Source organism: Falco biarmicus, chromosome 9, assembly GCF_023638135.1.
Source record: "Falco biarmicus isolate bFalBia1 chromosome 9, bFalBia1.pri, whole genome shotgun sequence".
Classification (NCBI taxonomy): Eukaryota; Metazoa; Chordata; class Aves; order Falconiformes; family Falconidae; genus Falco; species Falco biarmicus.
The window spans coordinates 49,838,791-49,853,153 of record NC_079296.1 but is presented as its reverse complement, the minus strand read 5'-3'; the positions used below and the strand labels follow the sequence as shown (position 1 = coordinate 49,853,153).

The 14,363-nt window shown below is 39.7% G+C and overlaps 2 protein-coding genes across 5 annotated transcripts in view; one reads left to right on the top strand and one right to left on the bottom strand.

The window, feature by feature from the left end:
• Positions 1–14,363, top strand: part of ADK (adenosine kinase) — a 299,689-nt gene that overhangs the window by 10,623 nt on the left and 274,703 nt on the right. For all 4 annotated transcript variants that reach the window (XM_056350951.1, XM_056350952.1, XM_056350953.1 and 1 more), the window contains exon 2: positions 4,408–4,482. In XM_056350951.1, the coding sequence (XP_056206926.1) occupies positions 4,408–4,482 (75 nt within the window). The remainder of the gene's footprint in view (positions 1–4,407; positions 4,483–14,363) is intronic.
• On the bottom strand, positions 7,726–12,232 carry LOC130154674 (endogenous retrovirus group 3 member 1 Env polyprotein-like). The gene is made up of 2 exons (XM_056350949.1): positions 11,157–12,232; positions 7,726–9,785 (listed from the first exon to the last, which is right to left on the bottom strand). Exon 2 carries the CDS (start codon positions 9,646–9,648, stop codon positions 8,395–8,397), a length of 1,254 nt encoding a protein of 417 aa, XP_056206924.1. The 5' UTR covers positions 9,649–9,785; positions 11,157–12,232; the 3' UTR covers positions 7,726–8,394.

The following is a 14,363-nucleotide window of genomic DNA, read 5'->3' as shown; positions in this document are numbered from 1 at the left end:
ACTTGAAACAGGATCATATTTTTAAAAATGCCTGCAACAGTAGGGCATTAGTAATGTATTACCATGATAGTGGACACAGCTTTCCAGATCATCCAGGTACAGTTGATTTGTTGACTACTTAAAAATAATTGAAGGGTAGTTTAGTACAGGTGTGGGGTTTTTGTTTTGTTTTCATCCAGTTTGGTTTAATTTCATTACTTCTACAAGTCCTGGTAAGAGTCATATGTGAAAGACTGGCTATTTGTGAAAAAACAATCATCTTGGAAATCTCCAAACAAAATGCCATAATTAGCAGGTGAAGATTTATTTATATTTAATGAATTACGTGGCTTCAACTTGTAATTACAACTTGCTCTTCATCTAGTCCGAAGTTAAATGACAAGCTCATAAAATATATTGCTTGTTGTCAAGAGTTTAGATTGCAAATGTAATGTATATCCAAGCTTTCTGTCAAGTAAGGCGTCATCGTTGCTGATTTGCCTGCTAGGTGGACAGCTTATTTCTGTGTCCAAACAAGTTTGAGATTTGCATGAGCATCATATTCTTATTTAGTACTTACATATATATACAAACAGTATATATACTTTTCATGTACTGTATATGCATGTGCACATATATACACAGTGACTGTGTAGAGTCAATTATATGCCCTTAATTTGTGGAGGTGGAGGAGTTGTCACTTGGCTCTTTAAGAGCTGAGCCAAATATTCTTTTGTAGTAGGTTTGTTGAGTTAAGCAAGAACATCCTTCTGGGATGATTAGATGCCAGAACTCCTGTGCAGGAGAAGGGACAGGGGAGAGTCAGAGAGGCAGTGGAGTACAGAGGTGTTTGCTCTGTGTCTCTTGCAAAGATGTATTTCCCAGATAACCTATGTATTATGAAATCTCACATTTCAGGAAACTATTTGTGCTTCCTCACGATGTTTTAAGTCTAGTTGATTGGAAGTAATCCATGAAATTTTAATCAGTGCAGGTGTCCAGCGTGACTGAACAGCAAACATGAGGCCAGTCAGGTTCATATGTAATGCTGAAAGAGTTAAACTTGGTGAGAATGTAGCAGTTTAATATCTCAGTTTCTTGCTCTAGAGACTTACAAATTTAGAATTCTCCAGGATCCTAAATATTACATTTAATTCTATGCTTTTACAATATGTGGCTTTACAGACTATATGTGATTTTTTTTCTTTAAATTTTTACAGAGGAGCAAACTGTAGCCAAGTAACTGCCATAGCTCATGTTGTGCTCCGAAAAAACTCAGTAGTGTTAACAGTGCAGGTACTTGGCAGCCTCTCAAGAAGATGTGCTGCACTGAAGTGTAGCCAGTGTGGGGTTAATCAGGTTGAAGATGCTAAGGGTTTACACAGTCACATCTTAAAAACTAGAAACACTGGACTATCCAGATTGTGGTGCACAAAGCTTGTGTTAGAAATCACTGATCATAGTGGTGATCTTAAATGACTGCTTAAACTTGTGGAATTTTAAAAATATTTGGCTTGGGGGGAAAAGTATAAAAAATCTCTTGCCATTTACCAAATGCGGAGTTAGTTAAGGAATGACACAACTGTGATCTCCAGTACAAATGGAGTGTATGGATTTTTCTCCCTTTTTGCCAGTGGCATTTTAATATCTGGTTTTAAGCATGGAAGTTCTAGTACCTTGGGACTTACTTAATTCAAGCATCTAGCTGAAACAACAGAAACGTAGAAATACAGGTTAATTGTAAACAAAAGGCAAGCTATTAGTAGTATATATTAGCTCATGTATTTAGATTATTTGCAAAAGTATGTTGAGTGTTATAACCTGTGTACTTCATAGAAATCAAACAGTTGATGTACTCAAAGTTTTATTTGATTGAAAAGCTGTTCAAGTTCTGCTATCCTACACTTGTTTGTGAGAAACAACTATGCTGAATTGGGAAGACTTTGCCCAGAAGTTTTGGGGGAATATTTCTGAACATACATTTACTAGTCTAGTGATAGCTGCCTTGGCTTCTAAAGCTTCCCATCCCAGATGGCACCCTACTTGAATAGGGGTGATTACAGAATACTGAGGGACAAAGAAGGCTTGGGGATGGAAGAGGACCTGTATGTGATATAAAGAGCTGCCTGGATTAAAGAGCACTGAAGGTTCTAGTTCCTGTTGCTGCTGACGTGTTAGGAGTTTGTATGCATGTTACTGGCTTGATGGAGCTTCTCTGCATGCTAAACCAGTACAAAGTTGCCCTTGTCCTGCTTCAGGTTTGTTAACCAGTATGTTCTGCAGCCCACAGCTTGTTAATTGTTTGGTAGTTTCTGTGTTGCTTTTCTGTTGAACAAGGTAGCTTCCTCATAGGTAGTAACCTCAACATGTCAGCTGTATTTCAGAGAGGTTTTTGAAGTACAGCTGCTCTTTTCTGGCACGCTGTACACTTAAGTGCTGATACTTGTCTTACAGAAGTTATCCATGATAGGCATTTTTTTCCCTTAAGTGTAGGTGTAAAATTACTGATATGTAGAACTTCAGTATGTGCACGTCTGCTAAACATCAAGTACGGGAGCATGTCATTTGGGACAAACCTGTGTTCAGCACTTTTAACATTCTGACTTGTTCATTCATTGTCCTGCAATACAACCAAACCCATACTTAGTTTTTAAAATGGAGGGAATGTCCTGTCCTGGGGCTCCAGCTACAGTTCCCCTTATCCTTATGTTGTCTTTACTGTCATCTGTCTCTCAGTCTTCTTCTAGCTAGATAGAACTTACGGTTATGCTGTCTAGAAGAACTGGTACTTCTTTTCACACTGACAAAAGTGTGTAGTGAGTCTTACAGTTTTTTACGAATGTTGCTTATTTTAGTTAAAGCAAGCTGGGTTTCTGGCTCCATCTTCAAAAAGCAGTGCCTTCCACCTTTCACATCCAGTGATATGGGCTGTAAAGGCCCAACTGTAAAGCTACAACAAAAAATAGGATACTTAAAACATGGTTTGCTGTCTCTCAGTATCAAGGTTATTAATCATGTTTTCCACGTATTCTTTTCCAGACTTCAGAACTTAGCATTTAACTGAGGCTAATGTGGCATCGTAGGGAGGGAGAAGTTACATTTGGCAAGTCGCTTCAAATTTGAGTATTTTTTTAGCTAGGAGTTTTTCATAGCAGTTGCGAGAGGAAGTAAGTGAATGAGTCTCCAACCTCTGTTGGACACAATTAATGAGATTGTTCCTGTATCCTCTCCTTTCTGCTTTGTGTTCTCTTTTTCTTATCCTGCTGAGTAGAAATTAAGGAAATTTGTCATTTAGCAGACAGATACCGAGTTTCTAAAACATTTATCTTGCTTTAAGTGGGCCAGAACAGTTGGAAACTCACTCACTGTGAGATTCAGCTGCCACTGTTCTGCAGCTTTGGATAAACTGCAGCTAAACTTTGGATCCAAGTGCAGTGTAACAGTAGTACTTTTGAGGGGATGAAGAGACAGGGAATATGCTTTCTCTGCAAATACTTGATAGAGACATAGAAAAGAGGGAGGCGTATTTGGTGGTCATACTGAAGCTACCTTTGGTGGCTAGAGCAGGGGCTTGCCTTGCCAGTTGGAGGCAGCAGGTGTTAGCTTAGGAAGGAATGTGATGGGTTTAGATAGGTTTTAGGCAGCCTTCGACAACAGCTGCATTCACTCCTACTTGACACTAGGCCACCTAACTAATCCTTTGGTATCACTGCATTATCACCCAAGCACATGCTGTTCAGGAAAACGTAACACATGGTTTCTGAATGAATCTGAAAAAGACCTTAAAGCTAGCTCTTCCAGCTGTTTACAGTATCTCTGATGTCTGGTTTTTATGTGACAAAAGTAATGGCAATGAATTTCAAATTTATTAACGAGTACATACATTATTATCAGTAGGTGGCTATGCTGTTTAAGGTGGCTGAGAATGCAGAATCCATAGTCACTTATTTTCAATTTACTGAAACAGACTTATGTTGTTAATTATTGGTCAGTAGCAGAGTAAACCCAGCAACTAAGTCTGTTCAGTGAAATTCTTATAACCTGGTCTGATGCTCCCCCTGTCTAAAATCTGGTATTATAACTTGAATGCAATCCTTTAAAACTACAGAATGTGGCATGGAGCTCTAATTCTTTATCTGAGTGAATGATAGCTTACAGAATATATACCTTTATATGTTCCTGACTGCTTGCAGTCTGTATATTGACCAAAGAAGATTATTGTAGAATGATACTTCACTTGAATTTGACTCTCTGTCTATTATATGCCAGGCCTACATGTGACTGCTGCGCTGGGCAAAATGTGTATCTTTGTTCATTAGCTGTATTCAAGGAAACATCATCTTCTTAATAAAAAAAAGTCTGCAATGTATTATATTGGGAACAATAAACTAATACTAAGCTAACTTGAAATAATTGATTCTCTTACAGTGAAAATGTCCTGTTTGGAATGGGAAATCCTCTGCTTGATATCTGTGCAGTTGTGGACAAAGACTTCCTTGACAAGTAAGTCTTGATTTCTTTTTTTTTTTATGTCAGTTTTGTTTCCTATTTGTGACGCCTACAAATAAACGGAAGACTACCTGCTTGTGTAATGCTGAGTTGGTGCTGATCTTAGTGGGATACTGGCCTTATGCTGAAAGAAGCCAACATTGTATCAAGTCGTTTGATTGTTCCAGCTGTATGAAGCTGTGGTGGCAGTGTCAATGTTTTAATGTGGCTTTGGTATTTATTGTTTTCTAGCAATTATTTATTCTAGTCTCTTCATGCTGTCTTTGCTAGCCTTTAATTGGAAGCAATCATCAGTGTCAGCGAGATGTAGGTAGCTCTTGTATGAATATTTATGTGCTACTTTTGATGTACTGTTACAGCGCTCTTTTTCTTTAGTGATGACTTTGGGGCAAATAAGCCATTTCTGTAACACATCAAGGGAAGTTCCCTTTTTTTTTTTTAATAATCCAATTTATCAGTCAAGAACAGGACCACTTCTTATCATATGGTCTGTTATCTTGCTTAAGCCTAGTTGTTATGCTACGGTCTGTACAACTGTATCACTAATTCCTGTTGGCATTAAACTTACTTGTTCTCGGAGCAGCTTAGATGTGTCTTTTCAAGAGGTGTAAAATAGAGTTGCTTTTTTAAATCCTTCTGCATGAGCTCACTTTCTTCCAGTTTTTGCTGCTTTGTTTCTCTTGCTTGCAAGTGATCAGTAAATTGATTTCATTTCAGAGTGCTCACAATTCTTTGTTTAATTCTTGAAGTGTTTTTTTTCTATAATCATTCTTTTAGTTATTAAGGGGAATGCTAAATCAAGAATAAGTTTCACGTTGCCAAATAACAGGTGCAGAGTTTTTATTTGTGAATGTGTACTGTCAGCCACAAATATTTTGTTCTGAAACTTCTAATAATAGCAATAATTTGTTTTGTGGTGGATGTTTTATCTAAAGGTGTGTTTTAAGTCAGAGCCTGAATATTAGAGGTTGGAGGCAAAAGACAAGGAGGCACTGGAGTATCCATCTCAAGCATCTGTAACTACGAACACTCAAGACATAGACTCAATTTCTGAAAGAGTAAATTATTCTGATAAATTCTCTGCCTAATGTTTCTACTGAAATAACTTGAAAACCAGACTGTGAACATAAGTAATGCCCCCAACCCAACAGTACCCTCCAATTAATTCTTATATATGTTTCTCGTAAAAGAGGTGGTGGAATCTATATTGCAGCAGTGAAATCCTGTAGGAGGGCATCGCACTTTTCACTGGACCTGATGTGCTCTGCAGAATGTAATTTAATTAAAAAATGAGAAGTCTTATGTACTCAGACTTGAGTCCTGTCAGACAAGTTAAATGATCTCCTGGAACAGCATATGCTCTGTGAGCATTTCTTTACTGCCAAAATGCCTTTGTGGAGTGTTGCGTTATTTAAAGCAATAAACAGTCCTCCAACAACAGTTTCACAAAGGACCTGCTGATGGTGTGATAGCTCTGGTAATAACGTCAAAACTGAGAAGATGGTTTGTCTACCATCGTCACAGGTACCTGACTTTATTTCTAGCTCTGTATTAGTGAGTGTATTCATAGTATTCCATTTAACAGACAAGCACATTTCTACTCTTAAGTCCAACTACCTTTTTGCAATACTTACTGAAATGAGTATCGAATCCCACGCTTACTCAGCTTGTGAAGGGAGACAAAATAGCAAACCTAGCTGTAAAACAACTATTAGAATAAAGTTATCTATTCAAATGCTGTAGAGAGGTGCAAGAACATAGATATTTCAGGACTGTGAAGCATTTGACAGAGAAATTGTCAATCATACCAGCCTAGTCTCTGTGTTTTTTCTTGTCAAACAAGATGTGCATTCATCTCTAGCAACGTAGTGTCAGCGCTTGGTAACTTGGCAGTGATCAAATAACTCTGGAGCCTGTGTCTCACCTCTTCGAGTGGATGGGCATGTTTAACGGGGCCATCAGGCCCGCTGGGCTCTGACTTGAGAAGGTAGCTTTGTAAAATGAAGAAAGAGTTGAGGTGAAAACCCAAAGAGTTTTATACATGTAATTTTTTTCCACTGTTTCTGTTAGTTTGCCGTCCTCTCTTCTATAACCGATTTTAAGAGTAAAAACCTTTGTTCAGAATAGAGGACTTAATGTTGCAAGTTTAATCAATGTATATTGTTAGTGAAATGAGAGTATTAACATGAGTGCTGTAACTAGATCACTTTAGTAACTTCTATTAAGAAAATGCAAATGGAAGCAGTGTAAGATTGTGTAGGAAGTCTCAGGTGGTCCTTTTAACAGTGTTTAAATGGCATACAATCCATATTATAAATAAATCTGAAAACAAATACATAATGCAGTCCTACCCCAGGCAGATTTGGAACGCCTTGCTGTCATGGAATACTGATTTGAGGAAATGAGCAGTGTTGGAGGGTTGGGTGGGTATTTTTGGCTTGGATTGTTAGCACTGTCACCTTTCTTTTAAGGTGTATTTTTGTTTAATCTGGGCTCTGAAGTCTTTTGGTTTCTTGGCAAGTTTTGGAAAGCTTTAAGTCTTTCCTAGACTATTGCTAGGAGAGGTGGTCTTAATTTGTGTCACAACAGAACTCCACTGTGCCCATCTGAGCTTTTCAGACCATGTTAGCAGTCTGGCATTACCTGAGCCAGAGAAGCTTTGGCCTCTGTCGGGTAGTTATGTTTTCGGGGGGAGACAATGTGAAAAAGTGTTAGCAGTGTTGATGGCACTGTTGAAAGCTGGTGATACCCAAACCCACTTCAGTTTCTGTACACAGAGTTGGGGAGCAGTCTTGAAGTAAATCTAATCCATTGGATGACCTTGGATTTTTCTGAATATCTGCATGAAAGAAATATCTGAAACGCCTTTTTTTGTGTGTGTGTGTCTCCTTTTAATTTGCCTAACAGTATTTATTTTTGGTTTTTGTTTAATTTTTCTAACACATAGATACTTGCTCAAAGAGCAGCTTTTTATGGGTGGGAGGGGAAAGAATAGAGAAAGGATTGATGCTTTGTGGGTGAATTGCTAACTATAGCTATGCTAATCTGTGAAAGTAACCTTGCTAACAGGTATTCATTAAAGCTTGTGGTGTAATCTGTTCTATCTGTGGCATTTAACAGAAATGATTCCTTTACCTACAGAGTCTGTAACAGGAATTTAAGAATAACTTTATCTGCACTATGAATATTAAACTCTAATAAGGTGGCCAAAGAAACTTGGATTATTATAGTGTTTCAAAGAACGTCTTCAGAATTTCTTAGTGATTAAGTATTCTTTATTGTCGGCGCCGGGTGTACGGGGGATCCTTCCACCAATCGTACCCACCCAGAGGGGCAGATTATCTTATATTTATATAATGAAACAATGAATATTCCATTAACGCCTATACATATTCATCACCTGAACCCGCCTACCCTCGCTTCGTATGTTAATTAGCTTATCAGTCCTTCACGCTTGCGCAGATTCTTCCAAAAATTGTGGGCCGGGGTCTTTAGAATGTGGGCAGTGGTCTATGGGAGGAAGGCCGTAGGTCTTCCTCACGGTGTACTTTTCACCTTAGGTCTCAAAAGTGATGAGTTGGCAGACTTGTAGAAATCTTTCCCGGGGTTTTTACAATACTCCTTGTTAATTTGACTCAAGGCCATCCTGCTGTCCCGTTATCTCCTTGGTAGGGCAGCTTGCTTTGCAGATAGGGAGGACAGCTCCCCTTTCAGAGATTTGCAACTTTCTTGCCAGAACAGTCTATATGATCTTTCAGACATTTTAACCCCTTTGTTGCTATACAATTACAAGCTTATTTATGCATTAAAATGAATATTGATTTATGAGTACAAACTTGACCATATTATTTACAACTTATTCACATCATTCCCCCCTTTTTCTCGATACAAGCAAATTCTTTTGCATTATATATATTTTCTCATGTTTATGCACCAGAACATGCACCTAAACACTACGCATGCATATACACCAAACACTGTAAAAACTACTAACATAGTAAAAATCTGTTTTATCCATCGTAGGTCAGGCAGCCAGGAGGTTAACTTGTTCCATATTCCCTCAAAGCTCCAAGAGAGATCATCCTTTGTAATCTCATGTAATATTCTGGTTTGTTCCCAAATCTTTTCTAAATCCAAAGTTACTCTCTTGTCGTTGTTTATGTATGTGCAACAACTTGTATTTATTAGTGTGCACACTCCTCCTTCTTTGCTAAGTAGCATATCAAGTGCCAGTCTATTTTGTAAGGTCATTCTTGAAATGCTTTTAATTTCCTCTTGTTGTGCCTGTATGGCATCAGTAGTAAAGTTCATGGCAATTTCCATAGTAGCAGAGAGGTTTACTAAAGCTTTTTCTAATTCACTTACTCCCAACCATGGAAAAAACCAACGAGCAAAACTATGAAAGGCAGTAGGTCTCTGTATAAGAGGATTTGTACTTTCTCGTCTAATCCTTTTAATATATGATCTAATTAGTCCTTGTGTCAGATTATGAACTATGAAGATGTGCGGAACAACAGGCCCTACAGCACATTCACCCTGCCAGCCCAAGGGTAAAACCTTTCGGGCTTTGTCTCCGCATATCCAGTACCATCCAGTCCCTGAGGGAGTGGGCCATCCCTTAGGAGTAGTATTGTTTTTCCTCCTGGTCTGGTTTTTATTCCAAAGATTTGCCCCTCCATATTTCCAATAGGATGTACAATTGGGGTACCTGCCTATGAAGACTGTTTTCCCGCATCTTTTATCGGTCGAATTCCCTCCTGTTTCAGGTTCGGTCTTATTCAAGGAGCACCTTTGGACACACGGGACACCTCTACTAGAGTTCAAAGGAGCATTGATATCCAGTGACCAAGACAATTCCTTAACTTCTAATTGGGTGTACTCTGAAATAGTCATTTTTGAAAAAGCCGCATGTATTTCGGAATCATTCGGAAATGCACTACCTATCAGGGGAAATCCCCGACCTGCATTTTCAGGCATTTGAGTACAAATCCAGCAAGAGGTTAGGTTGAAATTCTGAACAATATTCCTTAGTAATTGTAAATACATATTCTGGTCCCATGCATTGACATTCCCTATCCACAACCCGGATATCAAGGTAATTATTGTCCATCCTTTCGACACAACCGTAACTTTAGGGGTTCCATTTGCGTAGCTTCCCATCGTGAACCTGGAGCTTTTTTTACTCTCGAGTAGTGGATCCAAGCGACTTGTTCCTTAATCTTGATAGCAGTATGAGTTGTCAACAGTACTTGATGCGGTCCACTCCATTTTTCCTCCAAAGGTTGCCCTGAAAAAGTCTTTATATATACATAGTCACCTGGTTTGAAAGAATGAACTGGTTGATCTAATCCTCTGGCCCTGGTTCCTAGAATGTGCTTTTGTACCTTACTCAGTTGTTTCTGTAGTTCAGATACATAATTATATAAGTATTCTGATCCTAGCTGTGTTAAGTTTTCTCCGCTAAACAAAAATTGATAAGGCCTTCCATACAAAATCTCAAAGGGGCTTAAATTTTCTCTCACTCTTGGTTTAACTCTGATTCTTAATAATGCTAACGGGAGAGATTGTGGCCATGTCAGATTAGCTTCTTGTCCTATTTTAGCTATTTGTTGTTTAATTAAATGATTCATTTTTTCTACCTGTCCACTTGCCTGTGGCCTATAAGGAGTATGTAATTGCCAGTCTATCCTGAGAATTCTGCTTATTTGCCGTACTATTTGTGCACAGAAATGAGAACCCCTGTCAGAAGACATTGCGGCTGGGATCCCAAAACGTGGGATTATCTCGTTTGTCAGAACCTTAACCACCTCTCTTGCTTTATTCGTTCGACAGGGAAAGGCCTCGGGCCATCCTGAGAAGGTATCAGTTAATACTAATAAATACCGATACCCCCCTTTTCTAGGAAGTTCTGAGAAATCAATTTGCCATTGTTCTCCGGGATAGTTTCCTTTACCAATTATCCCAAACCTCACTTTATTTTGAGTATTGGGGTTATTGTGTAGACAAACGCTGCATTGTTGAGTTACCTGTTTTACGGTAGTATACAAATTTCGCCCTACCATTATCCGACTCAAACTCTGATATAGAGTATCAGCACCCCAGTGCGTCCTATTGTGTTCTGTAAAAACTATAGACCAAATTAAGTTGGAGGGTATTATTACACGGTTGTCTTTCAGATATACCCATCCATTTACCCCTTTTTTACCTTTCAGATCCTCAATTAATTTTAAATCTTCCTTCGTATAACTCGGCTTTTGACTTACATCTATAGTTTGGATTTTACTGTCTGGTATTAAGGACAACGCTTTTGTGTCAGCTGAGTCAGCCACTCGTTTGGCCTCTTGGTCTGCTAATCGGTTTCCTATTTCAAATTCAGCATTCCCTCTCTGGTGTCCCCGACAATGCATAATAGCCACTTTTTCTGGTTGCTTTACAGCTTCTAATAATTGTAAAATTTCTTCTGCATGCTTTATCTGTCTTCCTTGAGCAGTTAACAGTCCTCGTTCCTTCCAGATTGCTCCATGAGCATGCACCACACCGAATGCATATTTGGAATCTGTCCAAATATTTATCTTCTTTCCCGCCGCTAGCTCTAATGCTCGTGTCAGAGCAATTATCTCTGCTTTCTGGGCAGACGTCCCAGGGGGCAATGGTTTAGACTCAATTACCTGTTTGGTGGTGGTAACGGCATACCCTGCTTTACGTTGTCCTTGCTTCACGAAGCTGCTTCCATCAGTGTACCAAGATTCGTCGGCATCCTCTAAAGGTTCTTCTTTAAGATCTGGTCGGCTCGAATACACAGTTTCCATTGTCTCTATACAGTCATGGACCACCGGTTCATCCAGAGTTCCGCTGAGAAAAGAAGCTGGATTCACAACATTAGTGACAACAATCTCCACGTCATCTTGTTCCACTAATATTGCCTGGTACTTTAAGAATCTCTGCGGTGAAAGCCAGTGGTTTCCTTTCTGTTCCAAAACTGCTGAGACTGTATGGGAGACTAGCACTGTCATCTTCTGTCCCATCGTAAACTTTCGGGCCTCCTGTATGTTAATAACTACTGCAGCAACAGCCCGTAGACATCCAGGCCATCCTTTGCTTACTTCATCTAATTGTTTGGAGAAGTAAGCTACTGCCCGCTTATAGGGACCCAATTTCTGTGCTAGTACTCCTAAGGCTATCCCTTGTCTTTCATAGGAAAACAGGAAAAAAGGTTTCGAAAGATCCGGTAACCCCAAGGCTGGAGCTTTCATTAATTCCTGCTTTAACTGCCTAAAAGCCTTCTGTGCTTCTCCAGTCCAAACCAATTTGGATTGATCCTTCTTAACCATCTCATACAAAGGCTTCACTATCAGTCCATAATTATAGATCCAAAGACGACACCAACCTGTCATTCCCAGAAAAGTCCGCAGTTCCTTTACCGTTCGCGGTTCCGGTGTCCGACAAATGGTTTCTTTACGTTCTGTTCCCAGCTCTCGTTGTCCTCCCGAGACCTCGAATCCCAGATAAATCACTCGTTGCTGGACCAGTTGGGCTTTCTGTTGAGAAACTCGATATCCATTTAGTCCCAGAAAATTAAGCAGGCTTATCGTCCATTGGACACAGCCCTCTCTTGTCTCAGTAGCTATTAAGAGATCGTCTACGTATTGTAATAAGGTTCCTTCAGAGTCTGGGGTCGACCAGGACTCAAGCTCCTTAGCTAATTGATTCCCAAAGATAGTCGGGCTATTTTTAAATCCCTGGGGTAAAACTGTCCAGGTAAGCTGCGTTTTTCTCCCCGAATCAGGGTTTTCCCATTCAAAGGCAAATAACTTCTGACTTTCCTTGGCTAGGGCCAGACAGAAAAAGGCGTCCTTCAAATCCAGTACAGTAAACCAAACTTGACTGCTTTTTAGTTTAGTCAATAGAGTGTATGGATTGGCCACTACTGGATGTATATCCTCAGTGATTTTATTTATGGCCCTTAAATCCTGAACTAGCCTATAACTCTTTCCATCTGCCTTTTTGATTGGTAATATGGGTGTGTTATATTCTGATTCACACTCAATTAGTAGCCCATATTGTAAAAATCTGTCAATTATTTCTTTAATTCCCCTCCTATCCTCTATCCTTAGAGGATATTGTTTAACCTTCACAGGCTCTTTCCCCAATTTCAACCTTACAGTTATTGGAGTCACATTCTTGGCTTTTCCAGGAATTTCGGTAGCCCAAACTCCTGGGTACACTTGATCTGCAATTTCCGGAGGCACTTCACTTCTAAGATTAGTTTGTATCAATGCTAAGCTTAGTACATTTATTAACTGTTCTTCCCTTATTCTTAGCCTCATTTTTCCTTTCTCAAAAACTATTTCTGCTTCTAATTGTTCTAATAAATCCCGACCCAATAGTGATTTTGGTGACCCCGGTAAGTACAAGAACTTATGTATTCCCACCTGTTTCCCTAATTTATACTTTAGCGGTTTTAGGAAAAAGGCTTTTTGTTGTTGGCCCGTAGCCCCCACTACAGTCACAAAGTCTTTATCTTCTGGCATTAGCTTTTGATTTAACACCGAATAGGAAGCACCTGTGTCTATTAAAAATTCCATTTCTTGTCCCGAGTTCCCTAGCTCTATTTTAACCAGAGGATCTGCTAGGGTAGATTCTCCTGGTCGACTTCATTGATCCGATGAAACATTTGCTATCATGTTTCGAGCTCCCCCTCGCTTTGGACACTCCCCTTTCCAATGGCCTACCTCTTTACAATAGGCACACTGATCTGATCTTAGAGGTGGTTGCTGGGTCCTTATTCGTTTCCCATCTCCCCTATTTTTAACTCGAAAAGTTGGTCCCTGATTATTTAATGCAGCTACTGTTGCTGCTGCAATAGTCTGTCCCAGTTTCTGTCTTTCCTCCCCTTCCCGGTTTCTAAACACTCTCCATGCTTCCTCTACCAGTTTTTCTAAGTCTCTCATGTCTGCCCCTTGTAATTTTTGGAGTTTTTTCCTTATGTCTTCTGTTGATTGTCCCAGAAACAATGAAATCAATTGTAATTTACCCCCTTCTGAGGACGGATCTATCGTTGTAAATTTTTGCATAGCTGTTCTTAAACGTTCCAAAAATTCTGTGGGGGTTTCAGACGGTCCTTGTTTTATAGTGTACAACCTGGACCAATTTACAGATTTGGGAATAGCATTTTCCAGGGCAATTCTTATCCATTCCTGATACCTTTTTAGTAATCTATAGTCGTTACCATCATTATAGTCCCAATCGGGGTCTGCTCTCGGGACATGTACTTCCACAGTTCCGGGCAGAACCCCTGAAGCTATTTGCACTTGCACATGCGTCCGGGCTGTTTTTATTACCAATTGCTTCTCTGTTTCCGGCAGAGCTGCTAACATTATTTCTATGTCTTTCCAATCCGGATCTAAATTTTTCATAATTAATTCGAACCTGTTAGCCACCTCCTCCGGGTCATCCCTATAACCTTTTACAGCTTCCTTCCACGAATCTAATTCACTAGTGGTAAAAGGAATTTTAATTCTAACCGGTCCATTAGTCCCCACAGCTTGTCGCAGAGGGGCTTGCATCACCGGTCCCGACTGGTTACTTATTCCTGCCTTACTCCTTGTATGTGCAGTAATCGGGGTAAACCCTTTTGAATTCTTACAGTCCTCGCCCCCCTCATCCACAGACTTCTCCGTCCGGATACTTTCCATATTCGATAGGGGTGGAACATAATCCTCCATCCTACTTTCTCCCTCCTCTGGCTCCCCTAACTTTAGACATCTCTGACCGATACTACATGCAGAGCAACACCTCTTCAACTTTCCTTTCCCATCTTTTCTCATGTCCCTTTCCATTGCTAATATTAAGGGATCCTGTGGAGCTAGATTAAT